This window comes from Hyperolius riggenbachi, chromosome 2 (assembly GCF_040937935.1).
Source record: "Hyperolius riggenbachi isolate aHypRig1 chromosome 2, aHypRig1.pri, whole genome shotgun sequence".
NCBI classification, from domain to species: domain Eukaryota; kingdom Metazoa; phylum Chordata; class Amphibia; order Anura; family Hyperoliidae; genus Hyperolius; species Hyperolius riggenbachi.
The window spans coordinates 544,963,502-544,988,119 of NC_090647.1; the positions used below are offsets into that span (position 1 = coordinate 544,963,502).

A 24,618-nucleotide genomic window follows, 5' to 3' on the forward strand; every position below is an offset into this window, starting at 1 on the left:
TCCCTGAAAATTTTAATCGCTGTGGCATGGTGTGCTATAGATTACACTCAGATTGCATCTGGCTAGGAATGTCAATGTATGACTGGCTTGCTTTGGAAAGATATGGCACAGGGCACTCCTCTGTCCCTTATTTGCAGCCTTTTTGTAAGGAAACAACTTACTGAATATTATGTACTATCAGATTGTTTCAGCCCTCTCAGAATTTACTTGTCTGGAATTTCTTTCTAAGTAGTGTTTCTTTCCCAGGGTTGTAGATTTGGAGAGTGCAAATCTGCATTTTGATCGATTTTTCAATAGATTCTCGTCTGAGATTCTTTTTCAGAAAGAAATTGATCACTTTGAAACATTGGGTGGAAATCTAGAAGTGTATGGCCAGCTTTACATTAGAGTTGTATACACTAGTCATAACCCTACTGTGATCTTTCAGTACTGTTTCTGAATCCCACAGCCTTTGACTGCTGAATTATGGGTAATTATTTACATACCTGCACTACAGGGTGGGGTGCAGCGTAGCTTCAGGCAGTTAGTGTACATATACTGGAAAGTTGACATTGTATAACAGGTTTATTCAGTAGTATCGCACTGAGTGTGGTTAATCTCTTCTCCAATGCAAGCACTAGAGCAGTTCTGTGTGTGACGTTAGTCCATGCAATGCAGATAAACGCACAGTTGTTACCTGGAGCTTATTGTAAACCTACATACAAACATTACAGCGGACACCCACTCCAGGAAGCTATAGTCAATTTCTGAATTTACAGCCTTAAAGTGTACCAGAGCTGTAAAAAAAAAAGATGATTTGATACTCGCCCACGGCTTCCAGCATACACACGTCTGAGTCCCACGCCGTCCTCCCGAGGTCTGCCATTCAGCCGCAATCAGCCCTGGTAATAGGTGCAGTCAGGTCCAGTCTGGGTCTTCTGCGCATGCATGGACCTTCCACGCATGCCCAGTAGACCCAGACTGACGTGACTGAGCCAGTTACAGGGGCTGAACGGCAGACCGCGGGAAGACGGCGCGGGACTCAGACAGGTTTATGTTGCAGGAGAAAGCTGTGGGTATCAAATCTACTCCTCCATCCTCCTCCATCCCGGGCATCCAGTGCTGGAAGACCCCGAACCCCGGAGGAGGTAAATATTCACCTATCTTAATCAGGCTTAGGCAGAAATAGCCGATCGCTCTGCTATTTCCGCCTCAGCCCGATCTGAAAGCCGCTAATACGCTGGAGTGGGGGAAGGAAAATATTGCAGGTACTACAGCAGCAGTGACGGTCTGATGTAATGCTAGGTACTCGCTATAAGATTTTCTGGCCGATTTACTGTCAGATCTATTTTCAAAATGTCCGATCTGCTTTCCGATCGATTTCCGAGCATTTGGTGATCGATTTCCAATTAAGTGAACGGAAATCGATCGCCAAATGCTCGGAAATCGATCTGAAAGCAGATCGTACATATTGGAAATAATCGATCTGACAGTAAATCAGCCAAAAAATCTCAGTGTGTACCCAGCATAACATCTTCATTCAGTTCCAAAACAAACAGGATTAACGGCCCATCACTGAAACCTTATCAGCAGTGTTTCCTCAGCCAGATAAGTGTTTTTTGTTTTTTTTTTATTTTGTTTTTTTGTTTTTGCCCTCTGGAGTGGCTGGATAGTGTAATGCCTGGTACACATGATGCAATTTTCTGTCAGTTATTTCCGGCAGGTCTGATCTGATTTCCGATCATCGTTTTTTTCTGATCAATTTTGTATGGAAGTGATACAAAAGACTTCCATAGACTTTCATTAGCGGCAAAAACACAGTGTTTCCTGCAACACTAGTGTTTCTGCTATGTGTGCACCTAGCTTCAAACGTACTCTGAAAACACACCCGTTCAGACAAGCCTCTAATTTGCTATAGGCAGCACTAAAGGTTCACTGCCTTACCCACTAACCCCTGTGTCTCCTCCCCTGTTGTTTCCTCCCCACTATCCTCTAGATTGTAAGCTCACAAGGGCAGGGACCTCCTCCTAGTGTTTCTCATACTGCTGTAATTTAACATATGCACATGTACCAACTTTAGAGATATCTCAAACTACATATTAACTATGTATGTATTTGTATTTCGACTATTCAATGTCATCACTGTACAGTGTCTTGAATTCCCCATGCATATTTGTTCCCCATTATTTGTTTTGTACTATGTACAGCGCTACGGAAGATGTTGGCGCTATATAAATAAAAAAAAATAATAATAATAATGCAGGAGTAGTGTTTTCCCCAGAAATTTCTTCCAGCCGGGTGGCATGAAAAAGTAGCCAGGTGGGGCAAGATGAGAGAATGCAGGGCCGGTGCTTCTGTGAGCAACTCTGCTTATAGTATAGGAGGAGGAGAGCTGATGACAGCCGGGTGGTCACCAAAACTAGCCGGGTGGAGCACCCGGCTAAGGCTAATTTCACACCAGGACGTTGCGTTAGAGGGGGCGTTAAGGTCGCATAACGTCCCCCTAACGCAACGCCTGGTGGTGCTGGATCTGGACGTCAGAGTGAGCCGCGTTGTGCAGCTCACTCTGGCGTCCGTGATGCGCACTCTTGGACGCGTGCGGCATCACGTGGTCCCGCCGGCCAATCGCCGCACAGAGCGGCCGCTCCAGGAAGTAAACACTGCACGTCACAACGTACAGTGCATATTAATTAGCCATGTGCCTGGCCGCTCTCCGCTCCTCCACAACGTTACTGAGCATGTGCAAACAGTCTAACGCGGCTCAGCCGCGTCTAAAGTACTGCATGTAATTCCCAGCCATCATGTTTATCTGGGATCAGCATTAGGTCATTCTAGTTACAATGTTCATCCTGGGGTCAGCCTCAGGTCATTCTAGTCAGCCTCAGGTCATTCTAGTCATCATGGTCATCCCGGGGTGAGGCTGAGGTAATTTCCAGTCATCAGGATTATTATATACTTGGGGTCAGTTTGAGATTATTTCCATCTTGGTCATCCTGGGGTCAGCTTAAGGTCATTTCCAGCCATCGTGGGCAGCCTGAGGTCATCTGCTTCCATCAGGGTCAGCCCGAGGTCATTTGCCGCCATCATGGTCATCCTGGGCTTAGCATGAGTTCATCTCCAGCCATTATGACCCGCCTGAGGTTATCTGCGGCCATCAGGGTCAGCCTGAGGTCATCTGCAGCCATCAGGGTCACACTGTGGTCATTTCCATGATCGTCAGCTTGAGGTCATTTCCACTCATCAGGGTCATACTGGGGCCAGCATGAGTTCAGAATTTTTGAAACATAGGGTATCATTCATAAACCTGTTGTCGGTAAGGAGAATCAGTGCGGGAAAACCCCGCTGTCGGTATTTTAGACTTCTGGGTGGGCATTCATGAAAAAGTGTTCACATGCGATAGCAGTGCGGAGATTTCCCGAACTAGGCTGGCGGTAGGCAGGCGGTAGGCTTGCAGAGACACAGGAAGCTGCTGAGTTGATACATTTCTCCGTGTTCCACTCTACTGCAGCTGCCTGGGAGGTCTGTGTGTCTCCATTCACTTGCATTGGTATCGCCACATCAGAGGGAGCGGTACTTCCCAACCTCACACCGCTTGCGGTGATCTTTATGAATGAACATTTTGCTACATTTGTTCCGATAATCACCGCACAAGGCGGTGATTTATCACTCTGCTCGGTAGTGTCATTTTTCCATGCGGAAAGAGGCTTTATGAATGCTGACTTTGCTAAGCGGTCGGTAAAGGCAGCTGTTTTAAGCATTTCCGCATGCGGAAATGCTTTATGAATGATACCCATAGATTCCCTTCAGTGTGTGGCATGCATATTGCAATTTCTATCATGTTAGCATGTGCTTATTATGCATGTAAAGCTGTCACTTCTACTGTGTCGTATTGAGGAGCCTTATAATGGATTAGGCTGGGCTCATGCAGTATGAATGCACAATGGTGTGTTATGGCAAATGCACTCCATATACCACCGGTGCAGTTCACCTCCTGTTATCACACTCTGTTCCACTGCAGGCAAGAAGCACCGATAGACAGATTGGAGCCCAGACAAAAGCATCAGGCTCCCATTGGATTGCAAAAGACCAATGGGAATCCTCCCTGACCCACAGAGAGGTTTCTGATTGCTTCACCACTCCCATTGGCCTGTTGCCATCCAATGGGAAACTGATGCTTTTGACAGGGCTCGGATCTGTGTCCCGATGCTTCTCCCTTGCAGATTAACAAGGGTTGGAACCAAATGTGATGGTGGCAGGTGAGTAAAATTAGTGGAAGGTACATGGCAACCAGTCTAGTGAGAATGGCCACTGTCTGTTTCCATAGGCGTCCGTGGACTCTGTCGGTATCTGTTCCTGCGAGGGATTGAATCCTTCCATACACTGCACCCAGATTTTCAAAAGATTTCATCACATCTATTGAAAATGTCTCAAACTGCAGCATTGCACTGATCGTTACATTGGCAATTCTATGGGCAACATGTTACTGCTACATCTGATCAACCCAAATGTTTCCATCTGATCGTTTGTTTGTTTTTTCCCTGAAAATTTTAATCGCTGTGGCATGGTGTGCTATAGATTACACTCAGATTGCATCTGGCTAGGAATGTCAATGTATGACTGGCTTGCTTTGGAAAGATATGGCACAGGGCACTCCTCTGTCCCTTATTTGCAGCCTTTTTGTAAGGAAACAACTTACTGAATATTATGTACTATCAGATTGTTTCAGCCCTCTCAGAATTTACTTGTCTGGAATTTCTTTCTAAGTAGTGTTTCTTTCCCAGGGTTGTAGATTTGGAGAGTGCAAATCTGCATTTTGATCGATTTTTCAATAGATTCTCGTCTGAGATTCTTTTTCAGAAAGAAATTGATCACTTTGAAACATTGGGTGGAAATCTAGAAGTGTATGGCCAGCTTTACATTAGAGTTGTATACACTAGTCATAACCCTACTGTGATCTTTCAGTACTGTTTCTGAATCCCACAGCCTTTGACTGCTGAATTATGGGTAATTATTTACATACCTGCACTACAGGGTGGGGTGCAGCGTAGCTTCAGGCAGTTAGTGTACATATACTGGAAAGTTGACATTGTATAACAGGTTTATTCAGTAGTATCGCACTGAGTGTGGTTAATCTCTTCTCCAATGCAAGCACTAGAGCAGTTCTGTGTGTGACGTTAGTCCATGCAATGCAGATAAACGCACAGTTGTTACCTGGAGCTTATTGTAAACCTACATACAAACATTACAGCGGACACCCACTCCAGGAAGCTATAGTCAATTTCTGAATTTACAGCCTTAAAGTGTACCAGAGCTGTAAAAAAAAAAGATGATTTGATACTCGCCCACGGCTTCCAGCATACACACGTCTGAGTCCCACGCCGTCCTCCCGAGGTCTGCCATTCAGCCGCAATCAGCCCTGGTAATAGGTGCAGTCAGGTCCAGTCTGGGTCTTCTGCGCATGCATGGACCTTCCACGCATGCCCAGTAGACCCAGACTGACGTGACTGAGCCAGTTACAGGGGCTGAACGGCAGACCGCGGGAAGACGGCGCGGGACTCAGACAGGTTTATGTTGCAGGAGAAAGCTGTGGGTATCAAATCTACTCCTCCATCCTCCTCCATCCCGGGCATCCAGTGCTGGAAGACCCCGAACCCCGGAGGAGGTAAATATTCACCTATCTTAATCAGGCTTAGGCAGAAATAGCCGATCGCTCTGCTATTTCCGCCTCAGCCCGATCTGAAAGCCGCTAATACGCTGGAGTGGGGGAAGGAAAATATTGCAGGTACTACAGCAGCAGTGACGGTCTGATGTAATGCTAGGTACTCGCTATAAGATTTTCTGGCCGATTTACTGTCAGATCTATTTTCAAAATGTCCGATCTGCTTTCCGATCGATTTCCGAGCATTTGGTGATCGATTTCCAATTAAGTGAACGGAAATCGATCGCCAAATGCTCGGAAATCGATCTGAAAGCAGATCGTACATATTGGAAATAATCGATCTGACAGTAAATCAGCCAAAAAATCTCAGTGTGTACCCAGCATAACATCTTCATTCAGTTCCAAAACAAACAGGATTAACGGCCCATCACTGAAACCTTATCAGCAGTGTTTCCTCAGCCAGATAAGTGTTTTTTGTTTTTTTTTTATTTTGTTTTTTTGTTTTTGCCCTCTGGAGTGGCTGGATAGTGTAATGCCTGGTACACATGATGCAATTTTCTGTCAGTTATTTCCGGCAGGTCTGATCTGATTTCCGATCATCGTTTTTTTCTGATCAATTTTGTATGGAAGTGATACAAAAGACTTCCATAGACTTTCATTAGCGGCAAAAACACAGTGTTTCCTGCAACACTAGTGTTTCTGCTATGTGTGCACCTAGCTTCAAACGTACTCTGAAAACACACCCGTTCAGACAAGCCTCTAATTTGCTATAGGCAGCACTAAAGGTTCACTGCCTTACCCACTAACCCCTGTGTCTCCTCCCCTGTTGTTTCCTCCCCACTATCCTCTAGATTGTAAGCTCACAAGGGCAGGGACCTCCTCCTAGTGTTTCTCATACTGCTGTAATTTAACATATGCACATGTACCAACTTTAGAGATATCTCAAACTACATATTAACTATGTATGTATTTGTATTTCGACTATTCAATGTCATCACTGTACAGTGTCTTGAATTCCCCATGCATATTTGTTCCCCATTATTTGTTTTGTACTATGTACAGCGCTACGGAAGATGTTGGCGCTATATAAATAAAAAAAAATAATAATAATAATGCAGGAGTAGTGTTTTCCCCAGAAATTTCTTCCAGCCGGGTGGCATGAAAAAGTAGCCAGGTGGGGCAAGATGAGAGAATGCAGGGCCGGTGCTTCTGTGAGCAACTCTGCTTATAGTATAGGAGGAGGAGAGCTGATGACAGCCGGGTGGTCACCAAAACTAGCCGGGTGGAGCACCCGGCTAAGGCTAATTTCACACCAGGACGTTGCGTTAGAGGGGGCGTTAAGGTCGCATAACGTCCCCCTAACGCAACGCCTGGTGGTGCTGGATCTGGACGTCAGAGTGAGCCGCGTTGTGCAGCTCACTCTGGCGTCCGTGATGCGCACTCTTGGACGCGTGCGGCATCACGTGGTCCCGCCGGCCAATCGCCGCACAGAGCGGCCGCTCCAGGAAGTAAACACTGCACGTCACAACGTACAGTGCATATTAATTAGCCATGTGCCTGGCCGCTCTCCGCTCCTCCACAACGTTACTGAGCATGTGCAAACAGTCTAACGCGGCTCAGCCGCGTCTAAAGTACTGCATGCAGTACGTTGTCTTGTGACGCAGCTTTACTATGTAAGGGCCCGTTCACACTACACGCGTTTCCAGCCGCGTTTTGGAAACGCGTGCGGGTGGCCCGACACGCACGACATCAGACAGTGCATAGAGTGCACTGTCTGATGTTCACACTGCATGCGTTCCGGACCTGTGCGGTCCGGGAACGCATGCTGCACGCAGATTTTACAAAAACGCGCGGCTGTCCCATTCACTTTTCAGTGATGGGATCAGCCACGCAACGCATACGAACGCGGATGGCGTGCGTTCGTACGCGTTGCGGTACGCATGCGTTGCGGTCCGCATTTTGCAGTCTGAACGGGCCCATACACAACGTGGGCACTGTGAACAGCCCCATTGATTTTTCATTACTGTGCGGTGGGCTGCGTTACAGGCTGCTCTAACCTGCGCCTGTAACGTTCCACTGTGAAACCAGCCTAAAAGAGCCTGGGGAGAACACTGAGGAGAGTAATTGACATTTTCCTGTGCTCTCTAGTGCCTCATGTCTTTTTACATGAATGTTTGTGTCTGGGATTAATATTATAAGTATTTATTTTTAGCGGATCCTTTCTGCAGACACCAATGGTTGAGAAAAGTAAACAATTAGCAGAATTGCCCAGGGTCTGTAGTTGTTCAGGGAGGTCGGCAGTGATCCTCAGCTGTTCTATTGGTGGAGGGGCATCTAGGAATAAACGCGGTGGGCTGTTTGGACTGTGTGTCCGCCCCTTCACTGGGCTCAGATTACATCACTGTGTAACCGTCTGCTTTGCATGTATCACATCCTTTACGGCTGTTTGACAAGCAGGCATGAAAGTGACTTGTGACAATGGATTAATCATTTACAGAAGTGAAGATAAGCGTTGGGTTGTGGAGCTCTGATTGGGCGGACGATTTATTATTCTATAACCTGTCAAATAAGGAAACCTGATCTTTACAACCCTTTCTTTATTTTCACAGGTTGATTGCACTTCGAAAAGTGCACCTAAAAATCACAATGGCCATACGTCTATCAATTCGGTGGATGATCGACCATCCGATTCGATAAATATTATCGAATTGGATAAAAATCTGTACCGCCAAGAGCATGCCGGATCGCCGGTGCGACCAATTTTGGGCTGAAATTGGTTGCATGATTTTGGGCCATCATGGTTGATCGGGTGCGTGGCAGTAACAGCGAGTGATACCGAAACGAGTGACGAAATCCCCAGGGCTACCCCCCCCCCCCCCCCCCCCCAATGTCAAATGTGCCCTCCGGGTGCAGTATACCTGTCCGTGTCTGCCGCTGGCTCTGGGCTCCCATGTGGTTGCTGATGTACACGTGGGTGCGTGTTTGACGTCACACACATGCCCACGTTTCTCCACCAACCACTTGGGGCATGTGTATAGATGGTTCTGATGGCGGAGAGGTAAAGTGCACTGCGGGGGGGGGGGGGCACATTTTGACAATAGAGGGACAGCATCAGGCCGGTGAGGCGGCGGTTGCGGCATCAGATCAGATCTGATCTGTATACCGGCTCTGCGACTCGACACTGGATCCGAGTGGTGGTGCCAGCAGCGGCAGTGGAACCAATCTGTGCATTCGGTGCAGTGTGAATACTCCTATGTTGCTAGTTTAGTGGTAGGGAACCATTATTGTATTACTAGGTGACCTATGCCTGTTTAAAAATGGGCTCTAGGTCGGTCACTGCCGCATGTCAGCGCGCACACGCCTGCCCCTTGGCCCTGTTGTCACCTGCAAGCCGCCCGTCATTCCCCCTCAGTGTCTTTGCGTCCCTGCACATGCACACTACTGAAAAACCAGGGCTGTGGAGTCTGCGTTGGAGTCGTATGATTTTTGTACAAAATCCACAGCCCTGTTAAGTATTAGACTAAGGAGTCGGAACCATTTTGGGTACCCGGGGTCGGAGTTGAGGTTTCATATACCGAGGAGTCGGAAGATTTTTGTACCGACTCCACAGCCCTGGGAAAAAACGCGCACACACAGGGACATGGGACACAGACATGGGATTTATTAGGTAGGATAATTTTTGTCTGAAGGGGGCGTGCTAACTGGCTTGCTTTAACTGCTCATAAACTCTGCATTTATTTTTATTATTTTTTTTGTCCATCTGACAATTTTTTAATTTTTTTTTTAATTCGTTTGTTTAGTTTTCTGTCTTGATTATTTGATGTATGTTTTCGTTCTTCAGATCCATATGGAGAAGACCTGTCATCCGCCGGCCGTCTCCATGCCGGACCAAACCAGAGTAGAAAGGACTATGCCCCACCATTGCAGTGATTCTCTTGGGACCTCTGGCCATGCCCCCTGTGAAGCTGGCAGGGCGCACAATATCTGTATGGTATCAGACTTCTTCTATCCCAACATGGGTGGCGTAGAGAGTCACATTTATCAGCTGTCGCAGTGTCTGATCGAGAGAGGACACAAGGTGATCGTCGTCACCCATGCCTACGGGGACCGGAAAGGCATCCGCTACCTCACCAATGGCCTGAAGGTCTATTATTTACCTCTGAAGGTCATGTATAACCAGTCCACGGCCACCACGCTGCTGCATAGTCTACCTCTCCTCAGGGATATCTTCGTAAGGGAAAGGGTCAGCATTGTCCATGCGCACAGCTCCTTCTCCGCCATGGCCCACGATGCTCTGTTCCACAGCAAGACCATGGGACTCCATACAGTTTTCACTGACCACTCACTGTTTGGATTTGCCGATGTCAGCTCCGTGCTGACCAACAAGCTTCTGATGGTGTCGCTGTGCGATACAAACCACATCATCTGCGTCTCCTACACCAGCAAAGAGAACACCGTCCTCCGAGCCGCCCTGAACCCCGAAATAGTCTCTGTGATCCCCAATGCTGTGGACCCTACAGACTTCACTCCAGACTCTCAGAAGAAGAGGAGCAGTAAGATCACCATTGTGGTGGTCAGCAGACTGGTCTACAGGAAAGGTTAGAGGTTTAAAGGGAACCTAAAGGAAGAGGGATTTTTTTTTTAAACCATACCAGTTGCCTGGCAGTCTTGCTGATCTCTTTGGCTGCAGTAGTGTCTGACACACACCTGAAACAAGCATGCAGCTAATCCAGTCTGACTTCAGTCAGAGCACTGGATCTGCATGCTTGTTCAGGGTCTAACGCTAAAAGTATTAGAGGCAGAGGATCATCAGGACAGCCAGGCAATTGCATTGCCACTTACTGATGCATCTGACTAAACTGGCTTTTCAGTGTGAGTTTGAAAACTACTAACAAAGAACCTTAAAGAGGAACACCAGCGAAAAATAACATAATGAAAAAAAGTGCTTAATATTTTACAATAATTATGTATAAATGATTTAGTCAGTGTTTGTCCATTGTAAAAGCTTTCCTCTCCCTGATTTACGTTCTGACATTTGCTTGCTTTTTGTGCAGTTGGAAACAGCTGTTATTTCCTCTCTCTCAATGTGTCAGAACCATGGTCCTGACATCATACTGTGGACTGTGGGAGGGGTTTCACCACAATATCAGCCATACAGAGCCCCCTGATGATCCGTTTCAGAAAAGGAATAGATTACTCAGGGAAAGGGGGCATCAGCTACTGATTGAGATTACGTTCAATCCTTGGTTACGGTTACTCTTTAACTGAACCAAAGGAGTTAGGTTTAAGTTACTTGGGGCTTCTTCCAGGCCCCTTTAGTCCATCAGGTTCCTTGCTGTCCTCTCAATCCAATCTGTTCTGCTCAATAGATTAAAAAATAGCGCAGTACAGTCCTGTTGTTCTAAGGTACAAGTCCCTCTAGATTAATCTCCAAATAAACAGCATGTAGTTTTTATTTTAAGGGGACTTCTGGCTTTCAACACCTCCATCACACCCGAATACGGAAAGGGACTCGCCCTTTACTAAGACCACCAATTTGGTCTTAGTTAGGCACTTGAGTTATTCCCGGGTCACCCCCGACCACTGCTATCTGAGATTGTAGGTTAACACCCCCCCCCCCCCCCCCCCAATTATTCAGTTGTTACCTCCAAATAAAAACTCCACATAGTGTGATATTATTTCCACATAAGAAACTTTAAAATTTACTGCAAATTTCTGCATATAAAATCCAGCTTGAGGTTTTTTAACGGACTCTCCCCCGCATCGGTGGCCACTGGAGGGCTCCTTCGATATAGCGTATTGCCCGCAGGACAGCTGCCGCGCGCACAGCCGCTATTAGATTCCCCACGTTCGTCTGCTTGCTGCACTCCACGCCACTTTCTGGGTCCCCCTCCCCCTACTAGTTTCGTCACTGGGTGTGACTCATCAGGAGCGCACCAAAGCAACACTTCTAATCTGTTCTGCTGTAGTGCCCCTTTGAGCCTGGACTACTGTAGATAGATGATAGGGGCTGGAAGAAGCCCCAGGCAAATTAAACTTAAAGCGGACTCAAACCAAACATTTTTTTTTTAATTCAAAATATTTATTTGCACAACTCTGACACATACAAAGATAAATAAACACTCCTTCAAGCCTATGAGCATTTCAGTGCATGCTTTTCACTCTTCTCTTTTCACAACTAGGGTTATACTGGGGGCAGCCATTAGCAATTCCTCCTTTGCTGGACACCTCCTACTCCACCAGTTTGTCGGATTCTGTCCCGGCAATATGAAAGGAAGGGAGGGGTTCCTCCAATAAATGTAAAATATTTTATATTTGTCATCATGCAGCTGAAAAAAGGCTTATTATTATTATTATTATTATTATTATTATTATTTAGAAAATAGATTTTATTTCTGAAATCTTGTATTTTTAGTTTGGGTCCACTTTAACTCCTTTGTAAAGGACAACTGAAGTGAGGATATGGAGGCTGCCATATTTATTTATTTATTTATTTATTTTTTAAACCATACCAGTTGCCTGGCTGTCCTGATCCTCTGCCTTTAATACTTTTTTCCACAGCCCCTGAACAAGCATGCAGCAGATCAGGTGTTTCTGACATTGTCAGATATGACAAGATTAGCTGCATGCTTGTTTCTGGTGTTCAGCCACTACTGCAGCCAAATAGGTGAGCAGGGCTGCCAGGCAACTGGTATTATTTAAAAGGAAATCAATATGGCGGCCTCCATATTCTTCTCACTTCAGTTGTCCTTTAAAGTGAACCTAAACTGAACAGTAAAAAAAAAAAAAAAGTTTCAATTACCCGTGGCTTCTACCAGCCCCCTGCAGCCGCCATGTTCTGTCTCCGTAGAATCCTCCGGTTCCCCGCCGCGCGTCCTCACTCACGTTGCTGGGCGCTCACTGCACAGTATACTCCTGGAGACAGCAGTGTAAGCGAGGAGGGTTAGCCGCACTGGCTAGTCGCTCAAAACCAAATATTAGCCGCAACGGGGGACCGGAGGATCCTATGGATACGGTGCGAGGGGAAGGGGAGAAGTATTGCCTGTTTTAAACCCCTTCATGCAGGCCTTCCCCAGCTGCCATTGAGCAGCCCTGCCTCTCCCTGGTTGCTCCCCCTGCTGGCCGCTCCCTACACACTGCTCTGCGTTAGACACGCAGAGCAGCTCTTCAGCGCTGTGACCCCAGGGGTCACAAAAATGAAAGTGAGCTCTAGCAGGTCACAGGAGCAGCTGGGATTGTGGCTACCTGAGCCGATGTCTCTCACACACACCTACACACACACACCTACACACACACACCTTCCCCAGATCAGATAACTTTGCTTTTTTTTAAATTATCCCCATCTTGGGTTTACTTTAAGATGCCTAAGCTTTGGCAGTGGTTATTGTTATATGCAAATTAGAGGAGTCGGAGGAATCCTAAACTGAGGAGTTGGAGTTACAGTGGGATGATTTTTGTGTCGACTCCACAGCCCTGTTTTGAACAATACCAGTACCCTGTTCCCGGTAATTTCATGCATCAGTAGTGTCTGAATCGCATACCTGAAAGAAGCATGCAACAAATACAGTCAAACATCTGATCTGCATATGCCTGTTTTTGGGATGTGGGAGGAAACCAGAGTGCCCGGAGGAAACCCACGCAGACAAGGGGAGAACGTACAATCTACTTGCAGATGTTGACCTGGCTGGGATTCGAACCGGGGACCCAGCGCTGCAAGGCGAGAGCACTAACCAGTGTGCCACCGTGCTGCCCCTTGGTGGTGACGGTGGTGACCTCTTTAGTTCTGCCAGGTGATCTGTACGGAATGTACGTTACTGAGACTTCCATGCACAGAGGGGGATATTGCTTGCTTGGCAGTTGGGAAAAAAGCCATTATTTGCCACAATATAACGAGGTTCACAGACGGCAGACTTTCAGGGCCATGGTCCTGACCTCACACTGTGATGATCTATTAGAGAAAAGCTTTATCGTGGCAAAGGGAGTATATGTGAAGGGTGATGCTTACTTGGTGCCCTCCTATATGTCCTGTTGAATATGTCTGCTAAGTGACTTGTAATTGCAACATTGTGTTTTACAGGAATAGATTTGCTGGGCGGGATCATCCCAGAAATGTGCAGCAGATACCCAGATCTGCACTTTCTCATTGGAGGAGAGGGACCCAAGAGGATCATTATAGAAGAGGTTCGAGAGAGATACCAGCTTCATGACAGGTACAGCTAAGTGCAGTGAACATGAGGGGAAATGTAGAACAAAATAGATTCTTACCGTTGTAGAGGAAAGTTTGTTGGATATGCCCTCATGGCCACGCCCCCTGCTGTGTATGAGTGCGTCTGTACTGCACTTCCGCGAGGACGGTCATACCTGGGCAGAAAGCTGAAGCTGCTTGTTCTTAAAGAGACACTGAAGCGAGAATAAATCTCGCTTCTTGTCTCATAGTCAGCAGGGGCATGTGTGCCCCTGCTAAAACGCCGCTATCCCGTGGCTACACGAGGGTCCCTGACCCCCCAACCCCCCCCTGCAAAATCTACGACCAACTTGGTCGTAGATTTTGCTGCTGTTGAGGCAGGGCTAACGGCTGCAGCCCTTCCTCTCAGCGCCGTCTATCAGACGCACATCGCCGCCTCTCCCCCGCCCCTCTCAGCGAAGGTAGACTGAGAGGGGCGGGGGAGAGGCGGAGATACGCGCTGACAGACGCGCGTGAGCCAGGGCTGCGGCGGTTAGCCCTGCCTCAATCCGGAAAAGATCCCCCGCTGCTCGAAGGGGATTTCAGGGGGTAAGGGACCCCTGTTTAGCCACGGGATAGCGGCGTTTTAGCAGGGGCACACATGCCTCTGCTGGCTATGAGGTCTGAAGCGAGATTTATTCTCGCTTCAGACTCTCTTTAAGCATCTCCGTGCTCTTACAGCAGGCGCAGCTGTACTCCTAAAGATGTAGTACACAGCCGCTTTTCAGAGGATCCCGGCAGCCTTGGGTTCAGTTTAAACCTCTGAAAATTTGAAATACTGTACAACTTATAGTTCCCAGAGATGGTCAGGTAGCGGGTGGAGGTGTCATTGTGCCCCAAAAAATACAGTCAAGCCGACGTCCGCGGCTTACTGCGCAAGCACAGTAGTTCTGCGCCTGTGCAGTAAGCCACAGACAACGTCAGCTTAATTGACAGCGGCGCTTCATGCAGGTGCAGTAAGGATGACCTCGAGGTCGGCCTCTGCACCGTGCGGGGAGCCCGGGACGGCGGCGGAGTGGTCAGAGTGGGACAGTCGGCTGCAAGGGGCTGGAGAAAGCCCCCGGTAAGTAAAGCTGATTTTTATAGTTTTGGCTGATGTTTCCTTTAAAGGATACCCGAAGTGACATGAGATAGACATGGGTATGTACATTGCCTAGCACACAAACAACTATGCTGTGTTCCTTTTTTCTTTCTCTGCCTGAAAGCGTTACATATCAGGTATTTAAGTGGCTGGCTGACTCAGTCCTGACTCAGACAGGAAGCGACTACAGTGTGACCCTCACTGATAAGAAATTCCAACTATAAAACACTTTCCTAGCAGAAAATGGTTTCTGAGAGCAGGAAAGAGATAAAAAGGGTCAATAGTTCATAGATTTTAGCTCTGGCATACTTCAATAAATGTGTCATTGTGCAAAAACAATAAAACAGTTTAAAACTTAAAAAGTAGATTTAAACATAAAATAAAACTGTGGAATACCTTGTCATTTTTAGGAGAAGGAAGATAGATACAATTGTCTATTTCATTAGTTTATTTTCGCTTCGGATGTCCTTTAAGGCATGATTAGGCCTTATGGGGAAGTTTGTACAGCAGTAATGAGGTACTTCACTGTTTCCTGGTGTAAAACCTTGTATGAGAAGCCAGTATTCCACAGGCCACGGTTCAGACTATTACCCACGATCCCTTTCAAGAGGAGTCACGCTTCCTGTATAAAGTTAATTGCCAGATCTCTGCTGAAGAATGGCTGATTTCCAGCTCCGAGTGCTGGCAGATGGAGCAGCCTGGAACGGTTTAATTCCCTGGTGCTGTCATGTGTTTCTGAACATAACATCCTACCGTCCATCTGAGCACTAATATCAGCCTGCGTTTCTGGCTGCAGCCTACAGAGATACGCAGGCCCTGAATGCAGCGTCTGACGACCGGGCGTGTCACTTCTCAAAGCAGCAGCAGAGGAATGTTCTGTAAATGAGCTTGTTGTGACTTTAAAGGTGCCCATACACTTAATGATTTTTCCCATTCAATTTCCTGTAGATTCGATTGATCTGCAGGGAATCTATTCCCAAAAGTGCCATATCAATTGACTTTCAGTCATGTATTTTGTTTTGTTTTTTTTCTTGTCAGATCTGACAATGTCAGAAACACCTGCTCTGCTGCATGCTTATTCAGTGTCTATGGGTAAAAGCATTAGAGGCAGAGGATCAGCAGGACAGCCAGGCAACTGGTATTGCTTAAAGGAAATCAAGATCGCAGCCTCCATATCCCTCTCGCTTCAGTTGTCCTTTAAAGAGACACTTAAAGAAAAAAATGAGTTTTACTCACCTGGGGCTTCTACCAACCCCCTGCAGCAGTCCTCTGCCCTCGCAGCCACTCACTAATCCTCTGGTCCCTTGCTGCCAGCTAGTTTCGTTTTTGCCGACAGGCCCGTCAGGACTGGCCACGCGTAGCTTTTTTCGCATTCCCGACTGTAATTAGCGCTATTGTGGGCCGCAACGCGTACAAAAATACGCGTTGCCGCATTACGCACGCATAGAGATGCGACAACGCGTATTTTTGTACGCATTGCGGCCCGCAATAGCGCTAATTGCAGTCGGGAATGCGGAAAAAGCTACGCGTGGCCGGTCCTGACGGGCCTGTCGGCAAAAACGAAACTAGCTGGCAGCGGGGACCAGAGGATTAGTGAGTGACTGTGAGGGCACAGGACTGCTGCAGGGGGCTGGTAGAAGCCCCAGGTGAGTAAAACTCTTTTTTTTCTGGCTTAAGGTTCACTTTAAAGGAATACTGTAGGGGGGTCGGGGGAAAATGAGTTGAACTTACCCGGGCTTCTAATGGTCCCCCGCAGACATCCTGTGCCCACACAGCCACTCACCGATGCTCCGGCCCCGCCTCCGGTTCACTTCTGGAATTTCAGACTTTAAAAAGTCTGAAAACCACTACGCCTGCGTTGCCGTGTTCTCGCTCCCACTGATGTCACCAGGAGCGTACTGCGCAGGCCCAGTATGGTCTGGGCCTGTGCAGTACGCTCCTGGTGACATCAGCGGGAGCGAGGACACGGCAATGCAGGCGCAGTGGTTTTCAGACTTTTTAAAGTCTGAAATTCCAGAAGTGAACCGGATGCGGAGCCGGAGCATCGGGGAGTGGCTGCGCCAACACAGGATGTCTGCGGGGGACCAGTAGAAGCCCCGGGTAAGTTCAACTCATTTCCCCCCCCCCCCCCCAACCTCCCTACAGTGTTCCTTTAAGAATTCACTGTTCACTTGCTGCCTATTATACCCCAACCCTTCGACAGTTATAGAATAAACTGAGGCGCCAGAAAAAATAAAATGCACAAAAAAAAAAAAAAAAAAATCTGATAACACAATGGGTGTATTTCAGTCTATAACAGGGATGTCAAACTGGTCCTTTGAGGGCCGAGGTCCTCCAACATTTTTAACACCACTCAAATTAATTCAATGGGTCTGAATCAGGAAAGATGTGGTCCATCAGGTTGAACACATTCCTCTTTCTCAGTCCATCCTAAACTCTGGCATGGATCTGGCCCTCCAGGCCTGGAGTTCAACACCTGTGGTCTAGTACACAATTATATTGGCTTTTTAAACCACTTTGATGCAACACATATCGCCACCTAAGCCCACTTCCTCAGGCAATAGGGGAGTAACTGAGAAGTCTCTCAGTGCATGAGTGCCCCTTTGACAGTTGTCATTCTAGCAAGAGTATGAGTAATATTGTGGCTGATCGGTGTATGGGAACAGTGTACGGCTTCAGCCATTTATTCCTTTTCTTTGGTTTGTAGAGTGCGGCTGCTGGGAGCGTTAGAGCATAACCAGGTGCGGAATGTCTTGGTGGAAGGTGACATATTCCTCAACACGTCTCTCACCGAAGCTTTCTGCATGGCCATCGTGGAAGCAGCCAGCTGTGGATTACAGGTACTCTTTAGAGCTTGTCTGACTTCTGATCTTTACCTTTAACGAGTACTTTACTGAATATTAATAATGAAAACTGCTTATATTTTACAATATTAATTTAGAAATTATTTAGTCAGTGTTTGCCCCATTGTAAAATCTTTCCTCTCCCTGATCTACATTCTTTAAGTTATGACAGGTGGCGACATCTTTACTGCTGGCAAAGCTCAGCTTTGCAGAATGTACAGTTGTGTTCAAAATTATTCAACCCCCAACGCTGTAAAGGGTTTTATGGAATTTAGTGTACATTTGTAATTGTGTTCAGAATTAAATCTTGCAAGGACTTTTTAAAGAACCAAATGCAACTAAAATGACATCAATTGTTTTTGTAATACAGTTCTAAATGTTTTTTTTTTTTTTTTTTTTATTGGTGATTTCTTCATTGACAAAACGATTCAACCCCTTAAAGACTACCACTCTTAAGAACAGAGGTTAATTCAAGTGTTTTTTTTCGATCAGGTATTGAAAACACCTGTGGATGTTAACGAGCAGCAATCAAGCATAATAAGCACCAATTAGGCAGATTTAAAATGACTGTGATACTCAACTCCTTCTAGACATTTACTGGTGTGTTTACAAACATGGTGAAGTCATGAGAATGGTCCAGGAAGACAAGAGAAGAGGTGATTTCTCTTCACAGGAAGGGCAATGGCAAGATTGCAAAGATGTTAAACATACCAAGAGACACTATAGGAAGCATCATTCGCAAATTCAAGGCAAAGGGCACTGTTGAAATGCTACCTGGTCGTGGCAGAAAGAAGATGCCGACTTCGACTGCTGTGCGCTACCTGAAGCGCAAAGTGGAGAAAAGTCCCCGTGTGACTGCTGAGGAACTGGAAAAAAGATTTGTCAGATGCGGGTACTGAAGTTTCAGCTCAAACAATAAGGCGCACACTGCGTAATGAAGGCCTCCATGCCAGAACTCCCAGGCGCACCCCCTTGCTGTCTCCAAAGAATAAGAAGAGTCGACTGCAGTATGCCAAAAGTCATGTGGACAAACCACAAAAGTTTTGGGATAGTGTTCTGTGGACTGATGAAACAAAATTAGAATTGTTTGGGCCCATGGATCAACGCTATGTTTGGAGGAGGAAGAACAAGGCCTATGAAGAAAAGAACACCTTGCCTACTGTGAAGCATGGAGGGGGGTCAATCATGCTTTGGGGCTGTTTTGCTTCTGCAGGTACAGGGAAGCTTCAGCGTGTGCAAGGTACCATGAATTCTCTTCAGTACCAGGAGATATCGGAAGAAAATGTGATGCAGTCCATCACACACCTGAGGCTTGGGAGACGTTGGACCTTTCAGCAGGACAATGATCCCAAGCATACCTCAAAGTCCACTAGACTAGAGCATGGTTGCAGATTAAAGGCTGGAACATTTTGGAGTGGCCATCGCAGTCACCAGACTTAAATCCAATTGAGAACCTCTGGTGGGACTTAAAGAAAGCAGTTGCAGCACGCAAGCCTAAGAATGTGACTGAACTGGAGGCTTTTGCCCATGAAGAATGGGCTAAGATACCCATAGATCGCTGCAAGACACTTGTGTCAAGCTATGCTTCACGTTTAAAAGCTGTTATAACTGGAAAAGGATGTTGTACTAAGTACTAAGAATGAATGTCACTTGGGGGTTGAATAAAACTGATAATGATGTGAGCACAGAAAAGACATTTGTGGTTATTTCATTATAAATGTTATGTTATATTTGTCTGACTTACAAGTGCCTCTTTGATTTAATTGTAAACAAGATGACTGAAATGATCAAAATCAATGTCAAACTGGCCAAAACACTCAATTTCAGTGGGGGTTGAATCATTTTGAACACAACTGTATGTTTGTTGTTGTTCTGAAGTGAACAGGAACACCTGTTTCCCAGAAAGCTCTGGGGCAGAAGGCTTTGTGACATGATAGCCTAGGCTAGGCTTCACTGGAAGGGCGAGGTCACATACCAATACACAGCATCATATAGATATAAGAAATGTTTCTGATGGTGAAACCAGAATAATTTCACTGAGTTTTCAAACACAAGATTAAAGCAAACCTGTGGTCTCCTGAGTACAAAAGATCCCCCAATTTACTTTTCACCTTGTTCCAGCGTTGGGACCCCTTTAGTGTAAGGCCTCGCTGCACTGGAGCAGGACTGCTTGCGTCTGATCAGTAGCAAGGAGCTACCGACTTGGCTGGCTGGAAAAAACAGAGTCCATCCAGCTCATTGCTACTACACAGGTACGCATTGTCAGCACCTGCACAGTGCGGCTGAGCTTGGTCGACAAACCCTTGTCTACTGGTTTCAGAGTCCCAGTGCTGGATTGGAAAAGGCAAGGGGGATGGGGTAAGTCTCTGGAGGATCCACTTTTTCCTCCTTGAGGTACACTTTAAAGACTACCTCCGGTCAAAAACATTGTTGAATGGCAATACATATATGTAGTCTATGCACTGTGTACAGTTAGATGAACATATAAAGTTTACATCCGGTACATACATTGTAGTGGATAGAACAGACACATTAATATCTGTAGTAGCACCTCCATCTTTCTCCTCATGCTGATACCTTTCAAGTTTACCCTCAACATTGTGTCCTCCTCTCCAGCCTGGTGCCCTCCCCTTCATGCAAATATCCCTGTGAAACCCGGCACATGCTCTGTACAGGTTATTGGCTGGACTGATGACATTGTAAGAGCCAGGCTTGTACAGCACATGAGGGAGAAGTGAGAAATTGCCAATAAGATGCAAATAATTCAAATTTTACCTCAGCAGGATTTGATTGGTTTTCAAGCTACATAAATTTGCATAATGCTTCATCAACTCACAAAGTAATTATAAAGATAAGAAATCTGAGACCGCATGCTATCATTCTTATCACAGATGTCTGCCTGGATCAGATTACATCGCTATTCACAGTTGCTGTGGTCTGATCCAGGACTTGGGTGGAGTCATGACATCAATCCCCCAGCATCCTTTGCATCCATGGCTATGAAAAAAAAAAATGCTAGGTCCTGATCTGACAGGGAGCAGGGATTTCAAAACCATGGGCTTGATTCACTAAACTGTGATAACGGATATCACAATCGCGCTAACATTTTGCGTTATAACACGCGTAACGATTTTCACGCACAATCACACATTTTTGCGCGCAATTGCAAATGTTGGCGTGAGAAAACTTGCAATTGCGCACGAAAACCGGTACGCATGTTATAATGCGTGCAAATCAAGCCCCATATGTGGATTACAGACCCTGGGCGTTAGAAAATCATTCTTTATTATGTGTGATTTAATATATCTTGACAACCTATTAGACTTAAAGCAAACTATAACTTAAAGAGTACATTTGTAGCTGCATGTTTGTGGCTGTTCTGTCCTCGGGCGGCTCATATTATACCTCCGTCTGTGTGTTTTGGCCGCAGTGTCTTATTTTGTAGTTTTCTCTTCTTGTACCAGGTGGTGAGCACTAAAGTGGGTGGAATTCCCGAGGTTCTGCCGGAGGATTTCATCATCCTCTGTGAGCCCTCCGTGAAGTCTCTGTGTGACGGGTTGGAGAAGGCTTTAGCCCGGCTGAAGAGTGGAGCATTGCCCACCCCTGAAGCCATCCACAGCAAGGTGAAGACCTTTTATACGTGGAGAGATGTAGCCGAGAGAACAGAGAAGGTAAGCGGGGTTCTCCTTTTGTTTTTTCAGTGTGCTGTATATTTAAACTACAAAAAAAGTCACATTCTTATTTTTTAGCCATTATAGTAAAATAAAACCTGCTACTGTGGATAAAATCCACACATTTTTATTAGCCCATTTGTCCCGGTTATTGCAATGTTTAAAATATATCCCTAGTACAATGTGTGGCGACTATTTATTTTATTTGGAAAGAAAGGTGTATTGTTTTCAGTTTTTTGCATCCATCACTAATTACAAGCCTTATTTGCAAAAATAACAGTAATATACCTTCATGACATACAAATGAAAAAAGAGTCCCTAAGGCTACTATTTATGTATCTATGTATTTATGCATTACTAGCCGACCCGCGGCGTACCATACGCCGCATAAGAGGGTAGAGGGCAGGAAGGGGGTATTGGGCACAGCGGCAGGGAGGAGGGTTGGACCCCCCCCCCTCAACTGGGTCCCCCATGTGTGCTCTACCTCCAGCCTAAGCTCAGCAGGAACCCCCCCCCCCTCACCTGGGTCCCCCATGTGCACTCCCCCTCCTGCTTAAGCACAGTAGCAGCCGCCACTATTAGTAAGAGGCAGCGGGCGGGGATGACTCACCTCTTCCGTGTTCCATCGTGCGTTCCACTGTCGTCACTTCCTGCAATGCCGCACACTGTATTGGTGTAATTTGCCTTTTTAAAACAGAAGGAAATCTGCAATAATTCAGCTTTAAGTGAACATTTGTGGTTACCCACAATGCACTGCTACTAAATATGCAAATTACCCCTTTTCCCCCTTGGTAAGCCAAGCAAGCATCCAGAGCTGCTGGTGTATAGCAAGCATATAGCTTTAAATTTTACACAGTCATATCAAACCCACATGTAGACAGCCTGTTTCAGACTTTTGGTCCTCATCAGTACATGGCAGGGATTGATACGGCTGTATGAGATAGGGCTTGGACCAGTACAACAGAGTAACCAAGCAGCTCAGGGTGACCCAAACCACTCGGAATGTATAGGGGGATAAAAGGGACCAAAAAGACCTCCTACTAAAAAAAGCAAAGCTTGGTGTAATTTGCCTTCCTAAAACAGAAGGAAATGTGCAATAATTCAGCTATAAGTGAACATTTGTGGTTACCCACAATGCACTGCTACTAAATATGCAAATCCTTTTCACCCTTGATAAGTCAAGCAAGCCTATAGCTTTAAGTTTTACACAGTCATATCAAACCCACATGTGACAGCCTGTTTCAGACTTTTGGTCCTCATCAGTACATTGCTTGGTAAGCCAAGCAAGCATCCAGAGCCACTGGTGTATAGCAAGCATATAGCTTTACATTTTACACAGTCATATCAAACCCACATGTAGACAGCCTGTTTCAGACTTTTGGTCCTCATCAGTACATGGCAGGGATTGATACGGCTGTATGAGATAGGGCTTGGACCAGTACAACAGAGTAACCAAGCAGCTCAGGGTGACCCATGTTATAAACTGTTCTTATCACCTTGCTTCGACACCATCGTCTCACAGACTGTGAGATCACTTGACTCTCCACACCGCAAACAGGAGATAGACTTTCTCAGGCTTCTTCAATGTTTACGTTATTTATTCAAGTCACAGAATATAACGTAAACATGGAAGAAGCCTGAGAAAGTCTATCTCCTGTTTGCGGTGTGGAGAGTCAAGTGATCTCACAGTCTGTGAGACGATGGTGTCGAAGCAAGGTGATAAGAACAGTTTATAACAGTGGTGCTGAAATCCTTCCCTGCCTAGCAAAACAGGCAGTCGAGGCCAGGGGCCGAAAATGGTTTCAAGATATTCCACAGCAAAACAAGCGGAATAGACTGTAAAGCTTATCAAGCTGATACTGATAAGCTGGTGTGAGTGTGTGCGGGAGCCAAGCACACGGCAGCAATTCGAGAAATCAGCGGCGAAACTCTTGGACGTTACACTGTGACTGCATTGTGCACTGTAGTCACCAGCCGAAATATGGGTCGGACGGGACACTCCGGGGCCAGCTTGCAACTCGCTGTGGGAGATGTCGATCCACTGAGCCAGTCCAGTGTGGGGACGGAGATGACGGTGATTAAACGCTCAGAAGGTTCCGGAGTCCATGGAAGTTTCGCAGGTGAAGTTGCGGGAATGCTGATGTATTGCCAAGAATCTGCTGCTCAGGCAAGTTTGATTTATGTCGTTACGTTATATTCTGTGTTAATTGCAGCGTGGAGGCTGCGTGTTCCATTTTTTTTTTGTTGTTCCTCCTTCTATGTTGGTTTTGTTTTTTTCTCCCCGTCCAGAGACTGGGAGTGATGCCAGCTGTGTTTTAGCCTAGCAGAAAGCGCCCCATAGAAGAGATAAGGGGGGGGCGGCTGTCGAGCAGGTGGAGGGGGGAGAGAGGGGATAGAAGAGGAAAGCGAGTGTCTTTCTGTTTGTGAGATGTTCTGCAAGTTTCTCGCATTTCCAGTCAGAGCTGCTAACATGCTTGTAAATATCTGTATCTGTTAGGTTGTTTAGCCAGTTTGTCTGTTGTGCGTTTCAGCAGTATTAGCTGTTAATATGGTTTGGAGTTATGGCAGAGATAAGCTGCAGATGATTTGTGAGGAGAGAGAGGGTTCTACGTTCCTGGGTGATGCTAGGATGTAAAATATTTAGCATTGCAGCTGTGACGCGGTTGGTCTCAAGTTTGGCAAGCATCCCAGAGAGGATAGGTAGCGGAAGGCTGACTCTCGGTAAAATGTATCGATGCGGCGTGTAACTATGCATAAAAATGTTTGTTCTGTGTGTATTTTGTTTTCTCTCCTAAGATATAGGAAACGAGAGGCTGCTATGCGAGCAGCCATCTTAGCTGGCAGCCCAGGACTCAAAATGGCGGCAGTGGAGACAGCCCGCCCCCGAGAGTCATGGCCCCCACACGTCATGGCAGGGGGGGAGGAGGGGCTGGGGGATCCACGTCACGTCAGGCTGTGCTCGCGGCTCCGGGCAGAGCAGCTGAAAGGGAGGGGGGTAGAAACACAGAGACATTCTCCTGTGTGTCTCGGTTCTCAAAGTATTTCCCCAGAGCTTTTCCCTGGGTCCATGGAAAGGAATGCCAGAATAGGAAGTGTTTCCCAGCTAGGTGCAGGGACACACGTAGCAGTGCAGATCAGGAAAGGGTCTGTACTGGGTTGCT

At 46.5% G+C, this 24,618-nt stretch overlaps 1 protein-coding gene across 1 annotated transcript in view; it reads left to right on the top strand.

Annotated features, from left to right (window-relative positions):
- Positions 1-24,618, top strand: part of PIGA (phosphatidylinositol glycan anchor biosynthesis class A) — a 41,526-nt gene that overhangs the window by 7,606 nt on the left and 9,302 nt on the right. The window contains exons 2-5 of the mRNA XM_068266212.1: positions 9,480-10,236; positions 13,716-13,848; positions 17,651-17,783; positions 21,251-21,457. Coding sequence (XP_068122313.1) covers positions 9,486-10,236; positions 13,716-13,848; positions 17,651-17,783; positions 21,251-21,457 — 1,224 coding nt within the window. The 5' untranslated portion in view covers positions 9,480-9,485. The remainder of the gene's footprint in view (positions 1-9,479; positions 10,237-13,715; positions 13,849-17,650; positions 17,784-21,250; positions 21,458-24,618) is intronic.